Source organism: Hippichthys cyanospilos, chromosome 2 (genome assembly GCF_059441005.1).
Source record: "Hippichthys cyanospilos isolate Australia breed blue-spotted pipefish chromosome 2, RoL_Hcya_1.0, whole genome shotgun sequence".
Taxonomy (NCBI): Eukaryota; Metazoa; Chordata; class Actinopteri; order Syngnathiformes; family Syngnathidae; genus Hippichthys; species Hippichthys cyanospilos.
This window is the reverse complement of record NC_142370.1, coordinates 6,646,274-6,666,564: the sequence shown is the minus strand read 5'-3', so window position 1 is coordinate 6,666,564 and position 20,291 is coordinate 6,646,274. Positions and strand designations below refer to the sequence as shown.

Sequence of the window (20,291 nt, the reverse complement as noted above, 5' to 3'; positions counted from 1 at the left end):
CTTACACCAAATGTGACGCTTCCGAAAAGGATTCACTCCCCCATTCCCCCTGCGGAGAAAATGAAGTCAAGACCTTCCTCAGCTCTTTGGCTTCTTTCAGCGAGTCGCCGCTGTTGCTCTACTCACTTTCCACTTGCCTCTCCCTCCCACTTATCCTCTTCTATCCTCTTTTCTGCCTCCTTGGACTATCTACAACACCCAAGCTCACCTCGGTTTGCAGTCCTCAGCGCTTTACTGAAGAAGTTCCTCCCTGAGTGGCTGGATTTGGTGGATAATTAGAGCTCACCTTGGGTGAAGAAGTCGCCACAATAATAGTAGCTTTGAATTTGATGTCAGTATGCATATTGTGGAACCATTGCAAAAAACAAAACAAAAAAAAAGGTACTCCTTTGTTCCTGGAAGACACATTCCCATAGCAACAGACCCCGCCCTCCCAAAAAGAAGAAAAATGTGTGATTTTATTTTGAGAACGTGCAAATATTGAGTGAAGGATGCAAGAGGAATTGTGGTAGGAGGCGGTGGGGTGGGGGTGTAAATATCTCTGATGTGTTCAGTCTGTACAACCTTATTTCTGATAATGGGAGCAGCTACTCTGTGTGTCAGTGCCTATTTACACACAAATGAAGTGGGTAGTAGTACGCACCCGCCAGAGCTGCTCGCCTCCATCTCAGCTGTCAAAACAGGTTAGTGGCTACAAGTGTAACACAACGATCCCAGGGATCAAACTGGCGCCGTCTGCCCGCAATAATAGCTTCATCCTTGGACATTGGACGCCACGATCCCTGGCCTCATAGAAGCTTGACAGCACAGTGTAAAGTAATTGACTCCTCAGGACACCAGTGTGCACAAATCAGGGGTCTTTTATTTGGCCTCTATGATTACAGTAGGTGTGTGGAGTAATTGGGTAGAAGCCGACCATAAATACGGACAAGTAAATCTTCCGATATTAGCTCGCTAGAAGCTGACACGCGCATGTTTGTTCCGGCACAATGAAATGTTGGTTTGATAAAAACTGTTTGCAGTTTAGGACATCTCCAATTACACTCGCAGTCCATCATTGTACAATCGTTGTCACAGATTTCTGGTAATGTGTGTGCTTTTTGTGACAGCCAAGTGAGTAGAGTACCCATAAGTGGATGATGGCATATCCAATGATGGATGTTTATTAAGTTGGATTGGAGAGTGAGCGTTCCCCTGTTTTTATCTCTTCCAGACCTGCCTCGAGTTGGAGCGTTATCTGCAGACAGAGCCAAAGCGTCTGTCGGAGCTCTTCGACCATGATTTGGATGGACTCTTGACCCCTGCCTACCTGAAGGAGGATGGCGAGGAAGAGCTAGCTGACGTTCTCCCCAGCATACATGAGCCCCCGAGCCCACCAACAGCAATACTCTGCACCGCACGGAAGAACTTAGCTTGCGCTACTTCGATAAAAACTGAACCAAAGGTACCAGAACACACAGATGGTCTGGAAGGAGTTCACCAGGCACAGCTAAGTGCAGTCACTTCCCTAACGCCCCCTTCATCGCCGGAACTCGGCCGGCACCTGGTGAAACCCAGCCCTTCCCTAACAGCATCTGCCGATGGGACGCTCACCCTGAAGCTGGTGGCCAGGAAGGTGGGGCTCAGCGCTGCCCGGCTGGTGGCGGCGCACCCGCTTCCCGTCCAGGTAAAAGAGGAAGATGAGGGAGTATCATGTGTGCTCGGCGAGCTTCCGGAGAACAAGAAGAGGATCCATCGCTGCCAGTTCAATGGCTGTCGGAAGGTTTACACTAAAAGCTCCCACTTAAAGGCCCATCAGAGGACACACACAGGTGAGAACTCTGGTTTGCTGGTAGAAATTTCTAACGGCTATTCATTCATTCTGTTTATATTGACCAATTTCCCCTGTTCATCCATCTTTTTGGCAAACTTAAGACATAATACCAATTCTCTCGTTCCACTCTTTCTCTATCTGAACCTGGTCTCCAGTGACAAGGTTGTTGACTATATCGAAAGGGGAGGCTCACACTGCCATAACTCTCTCACTCCTCCATCTCCATCCCAAACCACTCAGACCCTTGTCTGGGTGCTGTCCTCCGTCTGAGTAACTGCTTCCTGATGGATGGATTGACCTGGATAGGCTGCCTGCCATTCCCAGCTATATGCGCCCCCACGCCCCTACCCCCTTTCCTGCACTCCAGCATCCTGCAGGTCTAGGTCAGTGACAGGTCTCCTTTTGCTGTGGCGGCAATCATCAAGAAACCACAAATAATTTACAGACAACATTTATGGAGGCAAGTCACGGCATATTGGCGTATACTGTCTCATGTTGTGGCAGATATTGCCGTCATCTAAAGACATCTTTCAAAACCAGGATCTGGATAATGTTAAGACTATTTTTTCCAATGAGTTGTTTAATCGTGCCTATTTTTTGTTGTTGTTGCTTGAAATGAGCTAAAACTCTGATGCTTATTTCATCCATCCAGCCATCCATCTAGTTTCTTGTGCCGCTTATTCTCAAAAGGATCACAGGCTTGCTGGTGCCTCTCCCAGCTGACTTTGGGCAGTAGGCGGGGAACCGGTCGCCGACCAATTGCAGGGCACACAGAGAGGAACAACAACTCACACACACACACAATCACACCCAATTTAGTATGTTCTATACACCTGCCATGCATGTTTTTGGAGTGTGGGAGGAAGCCGGATTGTCCTTTTCTTTTTCGCTCTTGCTCAGTGAGCGAGTGAGCCGCTCACTCGGAGTAAGGAGAGAGACGTTGCTGGTACTGCACAAATGTACTCCTTAAATTTAGCAGATTGAAAATATTCTGGCTCCCCGATGCCATTTCAACATGGCCATGGTATTTCCATAAACACGTTAAGATCCCCCACTGTCCTTGAAGTTCCGATATTCACAATGTGCATTCGGAGCACTTTTGGGCTGTTTAGCATTCAAACACAAGTCTTATTACAGGTCACATTTATTTAGAGATGCGAATGACATAATCAAAAAAAAAAAAAGGATTCACAAGATCCCCCTGAATTGACGATTAAGTCCTGCAGTGTGAACCTAGCTAAAGATTTGTGTCGGAGGAACTTTTTCCTTGTTACAGGTCGAGCCTCCACTTCACTCATTTGAACTGGATGGTATTGTCAAACATGAACAGACCTTAAAGGGGCTGTAATAACATATTTGAATACTTTCCCCAGTATAATATGTGCATATGAATTACGTATGGCAAATTTGCGATTTACTTTCTCATTAAATATGAGTTTTATGGTACAGATATTTCTAACCAGGGTGAAAAATGGCTCATTTGCACAGATCCCACCCCTTACCGTGTGGCTGCCCTGCCCCCTTGTCACTCAATGCCGGCAGGCCACGCAACATGCATCCATCCATCATCCTGACCACTCGTCCTCACGAGGCTTGCGGCAGATTGAGTCTATTCCAACAGCATGAATAACGGGGCCAAAAACGGCATCAATACACCGCTTTTACTAACATGCATTCCTTTTATCAAATCATTCCCCTTGGGAACCTAGTATTCATAACAATAATTCTGCCTGCTGGTTAATTATTTACTATTGATTTTGATTGTCTGACTGTGTGCTCCCAAACACACATTTTTTCCACTTCAGCATTTCCTACAGTAAAACGTTGTAGCTAATAAATGACTCGTTGCTGTTCACTTTGCCCGACTCGGTGCGAAATCTCCCCTCGTCCTGGAACCAAAACGAAACTAAAAGATGTGGCCTGCATTTTCTCTTCCACGGGCGGTAGAGGGAGGTGTTGGGGAGGTACAAATTGCTCCTGTCTTGCTCCTGTCGTCATAAGCGCACTTCAAGCTGTTTTCAGGGGCGGGCTGGTGCTAGAGCACAAAATAAGCAAGGAATGCTAAGAAATGCATAAATGAAGGAAAATTATACTTTGGGAGTGTTTAGGGTGAGATATCAATGTTGAAACATGGAAAAAAGCTCCAAAAAAGAGACTTTTCATGTTACGGCCCCCTGAAAGCAGTAATTCTCAATAATGGTTAAATCATTCATATTTGGTATTTATGTATTTAACTCGGCAGTAAGGTAGGTTGATGATAGATTATGGCAATTTCGCACCTACTCACAAATTTGTGTTACCCCAGGAGTAGAACTCCATGGTTAACAAAGGACTTCGAGTGCAGTAAAATACTGCACGTATTTACCGGTAATATGTGTGCGTCCCAGATTGCAATGATCCAAAAAGATTTTTTTTTTTTTTTTACAAGCATGCAACACAAACCTGATTGCTTTAGGTGTAAATGTGCATTTATTATTATTTAGCCCACTTCTGTAAGATACCGAGTTGCTATACAGGATTTATTAGGAAAGAGACAGGAAGTGTACTTTTGCCACGTGCCAACTCCATAAACATACGCAGGGCAACTCCGCTTCTGGCTACAGATGTCCTCTTGGAGCTATGTGAATTTGAGTTCAAACACAACAGTGCAAATGCAACAATAATTCACAGTGAAAAAGACACTCACATATCAAGTGTTGCTTTTCTTGCATAATAATCTAAACGTTTGAAACTCTTATGGTGGTCCTTGTCTGCATTGTTTTAATCATAAATCATGGAAAAAAACTGTTGACGTTTCAGTTTCCTAAAACAAAACATTCTGTGCAAAGACACAAGAGAATTCTCTGGACAACTGTGATATTTAATTGAAATCAATACAGTATTTACTTTTAGACATTTGTTGTTCAGCCTCTCTTAATCTGTTATTTTATTTGACAATATTATATCAGAAGACTGCTTTATAACCTCTATGAAAGGAACATGAAGGTCCGAAGATGCGACAGCCACTCTCCTAAGGGGTCAAAAAGGCACAGCAGAAGACGAATTGTGAACCCACGGCTCACAACAATGGATTTGCACTGCTCTATGCCACTGCCAAAGCTGTGCAACATCTCCGTTTGCGTTCTAATGCTTATCAGTAAAGCCGATTTGTATGCACTCCATGTTGTTTGGAGAAGTGCAAGAAAATTCCCAGTGTTATTGAAAGGACCACACTAACCCACACTGAAACAACTGGACACAATCTGCAATTTCACCTGTGAAGTGTATTCATCATCCTTGTGAGTAAAAATGATGTCAAATTGGTAGACCATTGACAAATTCTTGAGTTGAGTTTCAAGCTACTCTGACCTTAACCCCAAGACAGTAGGATTTGAAGGTCAAACAGCATATAAATCAAATGTTTCAATCACATAGAAAAGTGGAGTGTAGACAAGTGTCCAACCAGAATTGTACAAGGGAAAGACCTCATTTGCGAAGCAACAGCTGTACCACAGGCTCCCCCAGTCATTGCACTATTATCCTGACACGTTTAAAGATGTCATTACTCAAATCCTCTTTTTCTTACTTGTTATTTCCATAAATTACTGCCGGAGAAAAGGCGACGATTTAATCTGGAATTAGACGGGTCGGCATGGAATAGCAGTGCCCTGTAGAGCTTTTTGTGAATAGGCTTATGACAGATAAGAAGTGGTACAATTAGATAGGGAGCACATTGAGGGAAGAACTAAAACACAAGGCGGCTTGAGTTATTCTTCCTCTGTCGCTCGTCCGACATCCTTCATCGCCTTCCTCCCTCCTCTACCGAGTCCCTCTTCACAAAAATCCTTGAACTCCACTTTTCGTTTGACTCCTGTGGTAGCTGCTCCACTGTCACGTATTAATATTGGACAATTTCATTTCAAACGCAAAGAAGCTCTTATTCAAGACAACACTGATGCATAAGCATGCCATGTGGCTGTTGAGTAGTAACATGGTGGGAAGTGGCAGTAAACGGCACAACCCTAAACCTACTCTTGCCAGTTTGGTGGTCAGGGTTACACTCCCGTCATTATACTCATGCTCACTGTCAGCATCCATGGGAATGCCGTCATCAACTAAAGGATGTGAGCATGCAGCGTCTGTATTTTTACTGATATTTAAAGCATTTAAAAGAGAGAAAAGATGTCTTTTGACACACACGAATATTTGAGCTGACCTCAAGGCTCTCTTCATCATAACACATTATTCCATCTCAAATCTTTCCACCTTCATGCAATTGCCCCCAACCCCATGCTGCTTTCTCGTATCAAAGGTTGAACTGCCGACTGCAGGTCTGCACTCTCGGAGAGGCTTCCTAATGACCTCTGGGATCCAGATGCCCGGTACCGGCTCCAGTTAATGGAGGAAATGCAATTAAGATCAACACTGGCACCTGAATGGCTGTGGAGTGCATTCCCTGCATGCATGTGTGTGTGAGTGTTAGAGAGAATGATCAGAAGTAACAGATGACACATGATATGATTACCGTGACTCAGGAAACACCCAGTTATCAGATTAGGGAGGTAAATGTCTAATTTCTCTTTTGATTTGATTATTCTGAAAGGCATTTTGGGAGTATGTGTGTGTGTGTGTGTGGGGGGGGGGGGGGGGGGGTGCATTGCACAGCGTGACATGTCTGAATAGGTGTTTTCTGGACATTTTATGTAACTGCCAAGACAATTTGCATTAATTTTAATGTAAGAAAATGATCCACAACATGTTTCAAAAGTAACAAGAGCATAATTTGATTATACATGAGTTTGGGCTAATCTGGTGGATTGGATAACTGATTTCCATTTTTTCAGTCACACTTACTCCCACTGAATGAAAGCAGTGTGTTTTTATGTGTGTGTGTGTGTAGCACGCATGTGCGTGTGCGTGATTGAAGAGTCGAGTCGACTTGTCTGTTTTGTAAGGGTATCATGAGAAAGAAAAGGTGGGGGAGGTGAATTCTGTTTCCAGGCAACGGGGCAGCATATCGTTGGAGGACTCGGTAGCTGAGTGGTTAATACTGCTGCAGGCACTGGTCTCCTAATGCCCCCCTTCCTCCTTCCTTTCGCGGCACCACCGCTACCACCTCTCACTATCCCTCCCCCATTGCTCTGTACATCTCTACAGTTACCGTTGCTAGGCAACTGCCTCCATGCTCTGCCGGCATGCCCGGTAATTGGCCGGTGGCATGGCAGTGTGCCGTTGCCAGATCCGGCCGACGACTGCCGCCTCATGTTGCATGCACCCTGCATCAACGCGTACGGCTCCTCTCTTGGCCCCACTGCAAGGCAACATAGTCAGGCATTCCTGACTCTTGGGGCGTTGTTGCCCACACAGCCGGTTGGCCCGGACCTGCTCTTCTAAATGTACCTGGATGCAAAGTATGCTTTGTACGAGTTCAGATTCTTTTAAGTCAACACTTATGTAATGAAAGTTGGGTTTATGCGGACTTTTCCCCTCATGACGTCTTACAGAAGACAAAAAGTACTGGCTTGCTGTTGCTTCATGGTATAAAAAATAAAAATAAAAAATCTTGGGACATCCAGGAAACTAACACAGAAAAACAAGAAACTTGTCTTCGTTTTGGGCAAAATCATTTTAAAAATCACAGGCCTTTTCATGTGCAGTGGAACGATCAACCACTTGCTTTCCACTTTGATAGGAAAAGGTAAAAACATTGTTCAAAATGCTCGAGCCAGACTTTTCTTCCCCCTTTTACTTTGGATCCATCCCATAAAAAAAGCTGTGATATAAGAAACATAGGACAAATTCCATCAAACTGTGGTGATGGAATATATATGAAAATATATTTGCCTCCACATTAAGTTGAAAACACGATTAGCGCCAGGCTGTCAACGTCGTCGCGGAGCAGTCAAATTAAGAAGTCTATACAGGACCCAGAACAGAGCACTAATGATATGCGTCTGCATTGATCATGACTTTATTTTGTATTCAAGACTCTTTGTTAATTAATGGGGTGGCAGAGGCGTGTTAGCTAACACTGTTTCCTCATAGAAAGAACATACTGGTTGGAATCTAAATTTCTTGCATAATGCTGCTGATCTTGCTGATTAGCTGATCATTTGAATCAGGTGTGGGGAAAGAAACCTCCAAAACGTGCGGGATAACGACCCTTGAGGACTGGCTTTGGACACCCGTGATCTAGACCCTCGCATATTCACACTGTCCAGCGCGGATTTATTGTGTCCACCATCTGTTACATTTCAAACCAGGTCCCCATGGGGTTTGCAATCCATTTTGCTCAAGTTGGATTTCATGTGAATATTGCCACTCTGTTGTCATAAGATAAAGATAAAACAATGTGAAAATGATAGAAAATGTGCAAAGGGTTTGGCGCTGCCCGGAGAAACAAGACCAACATGTCATTCATGTTGATCTGCAGCAATCAAGCTTTCAGCATTCATCAGATTGGACTCCGCAACCAACCTTTGTGCTTTTATACATATATTAAACAAGCAGTATACAAAATCGATGTTCGGTTGGTTATTCTAATGTTACTTATTTCTTGCGGAAAATGCATGAAGTGCAGCCTATAATTTCAATCTTAAATCATTGAAATCTTCAATTTCGTAAACAACCAGTCTTTGCACACCCCTCAAAAAACATCCCCCTCCTGCCGTATTTTTCTTCTGTGTTATCAGCATGATCACAGTCCACTGGGACATAATCAGTGACAATGACGGTAAGTGTTTTTCTCACTGTATTATTGTTGTTGAAACAGGTGTTTCCATCCCTATCCCCATACAGGTGAGAAGCCATACAAGTGCTCGTGGGAGGGCTGCGAATGGCGATTTGCCCGGAGCGACGAGCTGACGAGGCACTACCGCAAACACACCGGAGCCAAACCCTTCAAGTGCAACCACTGCGACAGGTCTGTCAATGTGCCTCTTTCTCCTCCGCTATTTTGTCACTGTAATTTGTATGGTGACGCTTGAGCTGAGGATGGTACAAATACAGGTCAGTGTGTTTCTGTAAATAAAACCTCATACTGACCCACTTACTTCCCAGGATGTTTTGTGACTGCTGCTCTGATCCCAAGCGTCCTTGAGCGGAGTAAACTGACCAGCTAAGCAGTTTGCTCCGCACGAAATCTTAGTGTCTAAATATTTCATTCTTTGGCAGATGGATCGGGGCCCTGCGGTCAAGCTTTAGCCTTCTCTGCATATTCCCATACGAAACGCAGCAAGCTCTTTACTGAGCGGTGCCGCTATGTGATGTAATTTGCTTTCGACGCCCTACCTTAATTAGTCGGCGCGGCCCGCTGTTTAATAATGAAACACAAGCAAAATGTTAATTTGCAGCCCGACTGGTGAAACCATCGAGCATTCAGAGGCCGTTATTTCCTATAAAAAGATCAGGCTGACTGTGACACAAAAATCTTTAGCCCTGTTTTAATTACAAGCCTCTGTCTGTGATCCGACCCTCGCTGACACCTCGGGGATCTCGCCGCAATTTTGTCTTCTGGGGAATAGCTGCTGGGATGAAAAGGTCAGTTTTGTGATCTTGTGGAAGGCGCAGCCGACAGTATAAATCTGAGATAGTTGTAAAGCATCTGCGGCGTCATAGTTTTATGGGGCCATATTGACCCATATGTCAGCGTCAGTGACTAAATTGAAAAGTAAATGCGTTGTTAGGTGTGACGAGTCAACAGAAATTATGTTCATATGCTGCGATTATGACACTAAAATACGCCGTTCTGCATAACGAGTATCTATAACGCAGACCGGTAGTGTCTTTTGCCTCTGTGTGTGCATTACCTGATAGCTTGCTTGAGCCATCAGAGTATCTGTCATCAGCAGGCCTCAGCTGGACACACTGTAAATACAGTAAACTCTCCCTCCATAATTCCCCCATCTCCAGCTACCCTGCAGGCGCCTTCCCTAATTCGGGCTCATCTCTGTCACATGGCGCCCGACCCCTCAGGCCCAGCGCAGATCACGCTGAGATGAAGGAGGGGGGGGCGGGGCACGACAGGCTGGAAGATGGAGGCTTGTGAGGGAGGCTTTGGGAGACGAGGGGTGATAGGGGGTGAGAGACCTGCGGCGTGCCAGCTGGTGTGGTGCCCCCGAGTTGTGACTCATACGTTGCCATCTGTCTCGCTGAACCTACACGTAAAACATGCTTGAGTGTCTCCCGGGTCTTTCGTTCACCCCGTGAGTTTGCTACGCTGTCTGATGGCAGAAGACAGTAACTGTCACACAAACATACACACATCATGGTTCCAGGTGTGACTGTAAGACATTACAACTTGCGGCTCATCGGTGTAACTCCGCCCCTCAGCCAAACACAGATTCATCCTGACAGTTGCCTCTCCACTGAAATTAAGGACTCAGATGCGTTCAAAAAAATAATCATGTCATTAATCCATAATCATTGTCTCAGGGCATTTGACTCGAGGTTCCTGAAAATTTCAATCTTCTGACAAATCCATTTGACTGATCATGGAGGCATTTGCGCAGAAACTAAATCTCTATTTTAAAATATTGCACAGCTCTGGAAAAATTAGACTACTGCAAGAAAGAACAATTAAATAAAAAAAAAAAAAAAAACGGTTTTGGGCAAAATGTAATTTGCTGTGCTTTTTACAATCATATCAAGACTTCCAGAAATACCTATAAACACCAGTTTCTAGCATCTCATTTTAAGGTTTGTCGGCTTAAAATGGTATACAGTCACTTTATTTATTTTTTTACAGCTCTGTGTGTTTGTGTTCACTTAAACAAAGCTGGTGTTTTGCAAACACGGCACATGCTGTGAAATCAGATGAAAATAGAACACTCAGTTTACAAAAAACAATGTTGCAATCATCACGTTAATCATAAGTATTAGTGTACCTCTGTCTGACATATTCCCAACATAGTATTCATGAGATCATACAGCTTCTCTCTCTCTCTCTCTCACACAGAGCAAAAATGGTGTCAATCTATGCATATTGGGGGAATGCCGTCATAAAATGGCTGGATGTGCACACGAGCGTGCATAATTAAAACGCCAGCCCTGTAATTTTCATTTGAGGCCATTGTGTTGGGAATAAAAACATTTAAAACATGTGCGTTCTCCATCAAGTGACTATATGTCCTCAGTTAATCATCCGTCACTTGTGATTTTTCAGCTCCGCGAAGTTGTCGCCTGTTGCTCGTGGCACGACAACTCAAATCATCAGAAGCTGCAACTGCAAATGCTGATTAGGAAATAGCTACATGAGTACTAATTGTCTCAACACCCAGGGCTCAGTGCGCACTAGCTAACAGCAGCATTGACTACACAATCCTTTTTCTACAATGTCATGTTTGTAAACTAATGGAGCGTTTCCCCATCCGCTGTTTGCAGGTGTTTCTCCCGGTCGGATCATTTGGCGCTGCACATGAAGAGGCACATCTGAAGGAGCACAAGATATGTCAGAAGGGGAGTGGAGGCAGTAAGGAAGCAGAGAGAGAAGCATCACTTGCAGCAAAATTATCACCATGGATCTCAGACGAACCAAATCTCAGATTTGGCACTTCTCAAAGGCGGAGGCAGATGTGCCACGCTTTGGCTTGAAAACCGGCAGGCGACACACGGGTCTCACATGATTCCATTAAGCGTCATCTGCCTCCCCGAATGGGACCTTAGTTGGCAGCTATTGGTTTCAGTCCGCTTTTTGCCTCATGTTCAAGCAGCATCGCCCCACAAGCAGCCATGTTAGCACTTTTATGTAGAGCTTTTTGAGCCAAACAACATCTTGCTGGGTTGACGATCAGTTGAAGGCTCTCAAATCTCATTACGTTTCTGTATGACCTCTCAAAATTCCAAACTGGATCCATTTCCAAATTCTTCTGGTTTGATGGCACGAATGGCGACCGAGGACTTGAAAATGGCTGTGTTTTTCTTTGCTGAGGTCCCCAGATAGCTGCGGGGGTCTTGAAACATCTTTCATTCGGACTTTGCTCTAAACTCATCTAATCTAAGAGATCTAAGGGAGGCCATCTCCTGCTTGAGCCTGAATTCCATAACTGAAGCTGTTGCACAACGGAGTCTTTGCAAGCCTTCGGGTCCAGAGAAAATCCCCGCTTTGTCAGAATTTGAGGGACTTGGGCCCCATGCACAAGTGAAAGCAGCTGGGATCGCATATCAGACAAGACCACTTTGTATTTAAAGGCTGTATCATTTTAAGCGAAGAGCTCGCATTTGTTCGGAATATACCATTCTCAAGAACTCTTTGGGAATGGTTACAGCCAAATAGAAACTGTCGATGCCTGAAGCGATCTCTCTTGGCCTTGGAGAGGGATTGGCATCCGACCAGCCACGGCGATGCTTGCCATACACAAATGTTCCAATTTAGTCAAGTTCCATTCAGAATGCAATCTTTTTCACGAAAGCAGGCCCTATGCATCTCCAGGGACATTCCACAGATTTATCCCCTGTAGGACATGAAAGGAACGTGTAGGAGAACAAATCCAATCAATTGGCTGGCAGATCAATGTGAATGTATCTCTGATGTGTCTGTACACGTGCAGCAGAAAATTTGAATGGCGCATGGTCACTCCTTGTGAAATCCCACCTTTCCACATCGTCGTTGAATTAGGAAGTCACGCCGGGTGATTGGTGTAACTTTTTTCTGGTGGTCCGTCAGGGGATCAGGAGTGCAGTTTTCCATGGGGTGGCCGACAGATGGTCAAGGGGAAGAGAGGAGGGATCAGATCTACTCACTGTTAAGAAATGCACACTCCGCAAAGATAGCTGCCCTTTCAGCTCCTGAAACTTGAACAGAGAGAAACAACAACACGCAACAAAGACATTTAGACATGTGGATGCAGTTCTTCTTGGTGCTGTGACTCCTAAATCCCAGACGCCAGCTCTGCCTTTTGTCAGGACGGCATGGACAAATGATCCATTTTGTCCTAACAAATGATACAAAAGGCACCCGATCAGCTCTTACCCCCGGCAGTTCAATTGTTCGGTCCTGATTTGGACACAGATGAAATGAATAAAAGTGGTTTGCACCATCAATGGCAGCTCTGTGTATGTCTTTCAATACTCCAACTCTGATGTTCGACATGAATGACTGCAAAAATGTGGCTGTTTTAACTGTTCTCATGGACAAGCCTTGACTGAGCACAGACACGCAGCGAATTGAAACCGACTCAACCGATTCCTCTGAAGTGTGCGCTGGAAAACATGGAGTTCAAATGTGAATGTTTACTTTTTATACTTATTTTGTTTTTTGTGCTTCACTTATGTGTCCTTTTAATGAATGATTGTCAATTATGCAGTGCCTGTGTGTATTTCTTTTGTCTGTATTTGCACTCTATTTTGTAAGACAAAAAAAAGTGACATATCTGATGTTTTCTGTCCGCTTGTGCACATCACACCACCACTGCATCTCTGTACAGTAACCGTTTTATACACGAAACCTGTGCACATACATTTAAGCACGCCCTCTGTGCATGCACGCACATACTCATGCGAGTGCTCACAAAAGGGTGCGCGCGCACACACACACAAACACACACACGTACACACACGGTGGCTCGGTCTGAGGTGCAGGCTGCAGCTCTCAGCATCGCTGATCTTCTGAATTTTAAATCAGACCCCTTTTTCTACTGGTGCCCCCCTGTCGCCTCCCCCCTCCTCCCACAAGATACCAAGCCTTTCAACTCCTCTGTCCCCCATCTTCCTCCGTTTTTCTTGTTCTTTCTCCCTTTCTTTTGACTGCATAAAGTATTTAAAATTTATCATTTGTATATTATGATGTATGGGTATGACGATGTTCTTTATTATGGAAAAATGAGAAAGATTTATTTTTGTTACTGGTTTGTTTCATAATTCATTTTTTTAAATTGGTATTGTAATATCTCTATGCAAGGAACTGTTTGTTTGTTTGTTTTAATTTAAGAATGTAACTATGTGTAATAAATGGTAGACACAGTTTGGCATGGAGTAGTCATGCTTCCTGGCTGGTCTGTTCATTGACAAAATGCACACATTGTCCGTCACATCTTCCTACATTAGCGTTAATGACGTCTTATTAAGACTCAATCCCGGAATCAGCCCTTTCGTCGCAATGAGTGCCCGCGGTGTATTTAGGCTCCATCACTGACATTTCTTAGCAGTTTCAGCCAAAGTGGTAGCATAATTGAATTGTCTGCCCTTATTCCTCCTTGCGTGATGATTTCTGATTCTGTCCTTCACAGGCAGGCTGAAAAACACCCGCTCGCAATGAGTAATCACATCTGTTTGTAAACAAGGTGAGAAGGCTTCTGTGCTATTCTTGCTTTTTGACCATGACCACCTGATAAAAGGCTAATCGAATAAGTAATGACTAATTAGGGAGTAATTACTCCCTGCTAAATGGTCCTATACAGTGTGTTAATTCTCCTTGGGTCTGGCAAAGAGGAGCTCCCATCAGAGCTTTTTTTCTCTCCGTTTTGTTTAATACGCTCTAATTGAAACTTTCACCCTCATCAAGAAGCTTATGTGTTATCTTAAACTTAATGTCCTTTTATCAGTAATTACAACAAAGCTATCTACCAAAAATACTGGAATCATTTTTCAGTGAAGGCTGTGCTTCCCTAAACATGTTCAGAGTGACGACGCAACCACAAATGCGCACACTCCTATTGCAAGGAAGCTTCACAGCAGGACAACAGCACACTTTTTAAATCCGGCTATTACACCTCACATCCCAAGCGGAATAGTCTGCAAATAATTGAAAATCCGTCTTGATACAATGCTGTTAGAGACACACAACTCTCCCCTGTCTGTGGTTCGCTTTCTTCCGTTTTCTGTACAGCCTATCCTGCTCAGGGTCACAGCAGGATCTGAAGCTTATCCCTGATGAATTAGGGCAGACTCCACTGGTTGACTGTCAATCACAGACAAAAGGTGAATTGGAATTTTGTTGCAGTGTGTTCAAGATCATCTGGAAGTGTGCACAGGTCACAAATCCCAATGTGTTCAAAATTGTCCAGTTTGGTTGCTCAGCTGCGGCGCGCTGTGTCTGGCTGGCCTATGTACATCACAAAACTGCCTCTGTAAAGGCTACTTTAACTACTATTTTTGTGTTTTGTTTTACATATATATATATATATATCCATGTATAATATATTTATCGATTCGGTAAGATTTGATTCCGTTCATTTACAGTCAATACCAATTTATGGATAATTATTTGTTAAATAATTGTATATGTTCATTCATTTGTTTTTTGTAACCGAGAAGGAAAAAACAAAATACGAAATGTCATCTTAAAATGCTATCCTTTGGTTTATGCGGTGTCCGTGAGACAATACACAAGGCCTACTGAACATTTAACATTAATTCAGAAAACAAAAACTGAAATTGAGATTACATCAAAAATAATAGTTGTTATAAAACAGGGTTGGGGTTCATTATCCAAAAATGTCCAATCAGCACGTGAAGACGCTTCTTTGTGAGACATGATTGCTTAATACTCAGTCTGGAGAAATATGATGCGCTATGATCGCCACATACGAGTTGGCGCTGAAGTCCACGCATCTGTGGTGATTGCCACTCTCACTGGTTGGGAAAGGACCCAAAGCCTCATACTATGCAACCAGAAGTATTTTGCAATAAAACAATAGATGCTATAATCCCTGGGACCTTGCTGAGTTGTGGCCGTTGTGTTTTTTTATTTGTCCTTGTCCTGCCCATTCTTGTCCATGCCAGCTGCATTAGCATCCCGTTAATTCGAATCAGTCACGCCATCCTGACTTGCCAGGCGATTACTAATGCTGGCTGTACTTCTGAAGTATTTGGTGATCGCTCGACAAAGTTTGCAAACGGCCAGGGTTTTGTCCGTCTTTCCATTATGCTTAAAAATTCCAAACAATTTCAAAACTTTCCATTTTAGATGAGGAGCGCTGTGTAATTCTATTGCATTTTCTGAAAGGTAGCTCTGCACAAACGCGCCACTCACAGCTGACACACTTGAGCAGTTAAAAGGTCAACACGGTAATCTAACATGCCACATCACTTTGACTGAGCACAACAGTGGCACATATTGGCTACCGGAAACTCAGGAAAACAATTTGTGGCCTTAAATCCGGGCCATTAGATTGTTCATGGCGCATTTTGATCAAGATAAGAGATTTTAAATCGATTTATCTTTACACCGCTCCAGCTCATGCTGCCCTCCTGTGTGAGTTTACATGTTCTCCCCATGAGTTCATGGGTTTCCTCCGGGAACTCCTGCTTCCTCCCACATTCCAAAAACATGCATGGAAGGTATAGTGGGCACCTGGGCGTCTGAATGGTTGAAATTGACTGTCAACAAGTTCAAAGTGTGTCCCACCTACTGCTTGAAGACGGCTGGGAAAGGCACCAGCATGCCAGCAACCCTTGTGAATATAAGCAGCTATAGAAACTTGATCATTTTTTAGGTTTAGGTTCCTAAAAGACAATATGACATTATTAAAATTGTTTTGTCATGTTTATATTATCAACCTTTTCATTTATTGAATTCAACTTGGTGTACTGCAACATTTTCTTGTTTAGAAGCAAAGCTAAACGGTTAAATGGGGTGTCATAATACTTCTTTTTAGTGGTAGCATGCACAGTCAGTGTGTTATGAAACTATTTGATGATATAAATTTCAATGTAAATATGCCGGACCCCTGCCAGATCCATTAGTTCGCCTTCCTCCAGATAGACCTCCATCGCCCGTGATACAGCAAGCGCGTGCACCAGCGCCTTCCCTGTGTGTAACACATGGTGGCAAGTGAAACGACCCATCTCACTTCGTAGTTCTGCAACAGAGCTCGACACTTTGTCAGCACCTCCTCCTGAGCTCAGCAAGCTGTTCGCGAGCCTGTGGCGAGACTTCGGTGAGGCTCACCGGGGGTGGAGTCGGTCTTCAGCCTGCGTGCGCCGCTGATGTATAGTATGTCATTTTTTCAAGCCAGTCCAAATTGTAATCGTCAATCCGTCGGTGTATTTTTACCCAACCTTCAGCCACCACTAGAGGGCGAAATTTATTTATTTATTTATTTATGTTCATCATTCGTCAGGTCTACTACAGCCTGCATTCTTACTATTTATTATTCTATTTCTATTTTGTCACATGAAATTCGAAGTGTAGATGGCAGTTCTCATGACTGCCTGCTCTATAACTATAGAAATTGGTTTCATTAATATGTGTCTAAATTTGTCTAAATTTCATCTGTCATATACACTACAAGTAAAACAAAGTTCTGCTAAGGTTGATTTAGTTTAAAAAAAAAATCTCTGGGACTCTAAAATCTTTTGATTTGCATTTCCAGGCAAAGAGCAGAGAAAACATGCAAATTGGGTGCAGGCCATTGGTTGCTTGATAGAGTGACCGCCTGCAGTGGAAACACATCCCAGAATGCTCTTATCAGCAGGCAATTTGTGAATGTAAAACATATTCAATAAGCAAAATAACACAAAAAATCTTTTAACACTTAATTCTAAAAATTACTTTTAACTTTTCATCAGCGAGCTTGTGTACAGTATGAGTTTTGTTTTTTTGAAACCAGGAATAAAATAGAGCGCAACTAAAAAAATAAATCTTCGATAAAATAAACAGTGTTACAGCCGTAAATGATAAGAAGAGATTTGAACAAACGTGGTTTATTCATTCAACTGAACATGTGTGTACACTTGTGGTGCTGTAAAGTGATTATCACTTTGACTGTAGGCTGATTGCAGTTTATAGTTTGCACTCTAAAGATGCAGCAGCATATCATAATCATGCAGTTGAATAATATTTAAGATGTCCATCAGCCCACCACGCCCCTTTTTGCTCACTTAAACTATATTTAAGTGAGCAAAAATGAGCATGGTGGGCTGACGGACATCTGATGTGATGTCTATCCCAACGATTACACCGACAGATGAAAATTGCACTTCGGACATTTTTAATTTGCCGTTGTTTTAGCATTACCGTCATTTGTCGGTCCGTCTGCAAATGGGCCCACCTGCGTGTGTGTGTGTGTGTGTGTGTGTGTGTGTAAGCTTATAATTTATTGTCATTAAAATGAAAGTTGACATCGCTATATTCCAATTTTAAACTTAATTCCCTTGAAAATAATATACAACACATGGAGGTAGATCAAAAATTGACAAAGCTGCAGCAAATTGAATGTTTCCAAGCTGAAGTTTTGAGAAAAATTCATTAAAAATGTTACCACATTCATTGTTCAATGGTGCACATTGTCTACTAATTCCTTCTTTTCATATTCTTTGATAGAGATTTGAACCAGCTGGGTAATGAAAGTGAGACTTTAAGGAGGTTGTTTTGAAGAAATTGCAATGTGGACATCTTTGTTGAAAATTTGTTTTGTCATCAATAACTCATAACTAATCACCTAAAGATTAGACATTACTTTATTTTCTCCTTGAGAATATTATTTGCTTTTTTTGATGGCCACAAATATTCAGAAAGAAACATATGCACCAGAAACTTTACGAAAGACCTATATATCAAGGTATAATGAATTTTAACGCTTAACAGCAATGATGTTAAAATCATGTAGAAAAGTCCTACAAAGTTGCCAACCTCAAGAAAAAAGTACCTCCATACTTTGTATAAACACCAAATGTCACACAAAATTCCTGCAAATGCCTGAGCTAAACTCTCATCAAGATTCATGCAGTGCTTTTCGAGAAATGTCTGAGGCACCGTTTCATCAACGAGAGGCCATTAACATCAACAAGCAATCGGGAGGTTTTAGGAGTGGGGGTGGGTTCTTTTGATTTTGTGCTACCAGCAGCCGAGCGCGTCAATAGTTACAATTACAGGGAATGTGTCACCATGGCCCTCTGTAATTAAACCCTAATCACACTAGTGGTTGCAGAGAAGCATCTGCATCAGGCTTCCATCTCCATGCCACTTTGAGTGACGTTTCAGCTCCGATGAGGCACTGTATGTTGTCGTGATATAATTTGTTGTGTGAGAGATCCTTTTATATCATTGGGATATTTTAATGCATTTTGGTTGAGCTGCTGGATTCTAGTGTCATTTAGTAGGCCTGTGATGGTTTGTTTTGTGAGCGGGTTTTGTGTGCGTGTGTTGCAGTAGTAAGGAGATTTCATCAGGGGCGTCAAACTCATTTTTTTTGTGGGCTACAATGTTGAGTATGACTGATGTTAAGTGCGTTTGTCACACATTTACCTAGTTTTTGAAATCAGAGGCTGGCAAAAAAAGTTCAAAAGAGAGATGGTGTTTACAAAAATGCTTGTGGTTTCCCCCCTAAAATTTTAAACGTAGATGACAGGTTGGTATTTTAGCCAGAAACGTGACATCAAATCAACATTTCACGGGCCTCGTAAAATGATGTGGCGGGCCGGATCTGGCCCCCAGGCCTTAATTTGACAAGTGCATTACGTTAACAGTTTCTTGATCAAAACAAGTCTAATCACTAGCCTGGCTTGGATATGCTTCCAGCCACTCCTTAGGCTAACAAAACCAGGTGATCAGAACTGGAGCTGAGTAAAGCCTGCATGCACACTAATAAGGTTTGGGAATCAGGACAGCTACCAGGGGTTATGGTGGACCACGAAGTCTTCAGCGCTCCACAGACCAGGCATGCATAATGCATTTACAGGTTTCGCACGCCTGCTGCAAAAATAGTCTAACAGACTTGAGCATTCAGGTTGGTTTTTTTTCTGCTTCTTGCTTCCACTTGGAGCTTAGCGGGTGTTGCCTTTGTTTTGTCTGCATGATTGCTTGTGGGCAAGTTAAAATACGCGTGATTCCAAAGTGCTAAGGCACCTTAGCTAGCCATTATTCCAGCCCTGAGGTGTGCGCGCACTACCTTTAAAAGTCCTACATCCCGTAAATTTAGCTTCCGTGTGTATGATGAGTGTGGTATCAAGAGACGCATGTTTCAGTAGAAGAGTTTATGTGAGACCATTGTGTTTTCTTCTGCATTCCGAGCACGCAAAAGACGCGTGCTGCAGCACCTAAAAGCTCCCCGGTGGCCATTGATCCATGTCTATGCCCGCAGAGGTCCCAGACTCCTTCTTGATTGCCATCCCACTGCTAATTAAACAGCCCAGTTTAACGAGCTCACGTTGCTAACAGGTTGAACGGAAAGGTCACGGCTATCACGCTTGTTTTCAACGGAACGCTGTCAATAATGAGTGCAGCAAGGGAAGACAGGTGTACATGGAGGTCATGAAAAAAACTGATGATGGCTGATGCAAGTTTGATTCCGAAGCACCAGCCACACAGGAATGGCAGAGCGAAACCTATGAAGCGCAAAGCCAGCATACATGCGGCATAAACAATTATTTTAGGAATTACGGATGCTGCTGATTTTGGACTGAAACTTACGGATAAAATTGTCGGATAAACTTACGGATAAAATTGTCCCGCACAGAACGTGACCGAAGAAGAAAATGTGTTTGGTTTGGATTCAGTAGTGCTTTTGCTTGAGTGTCCAACAAACCGACTCCATTAGCCACCTCCATCCGTGACCTATAT

The 20,291-nt window shown here is 43.2% G+C and overlaps 1 protein-coding gene across 1 annotated transcript in view; it reads left to right on the top strand.

Annotated features, from left to right (window-relative positions):
- Positions 1–13,751, top strand: part of LOC148427037 (Krueppel-like factor 7) — a 28,397-nt gene extending 14,646 nt beyond the window's left edge. The window contains exons 2-4 of the mRNA XM_088408614.1: positions 1,214–1,811; positions 8,591–8,714; positions 11,174–13,751. Of these exons, the coding sequence (XP_088264740.1) occupies positions 1,214–1,811; positions 8,591–8,714; positions 11,174–11,225 (774 nt within the window). The 3' untranslated portion in view covers positions 11,226–13,751. The remainder of the gene's footprint in view (positions 1–1,213; positions 1,812–8,590; positions 8,715–11,173) is intronic.
- Positions 13,752–20,291: the final 6,540 nt, after the last annotated feature.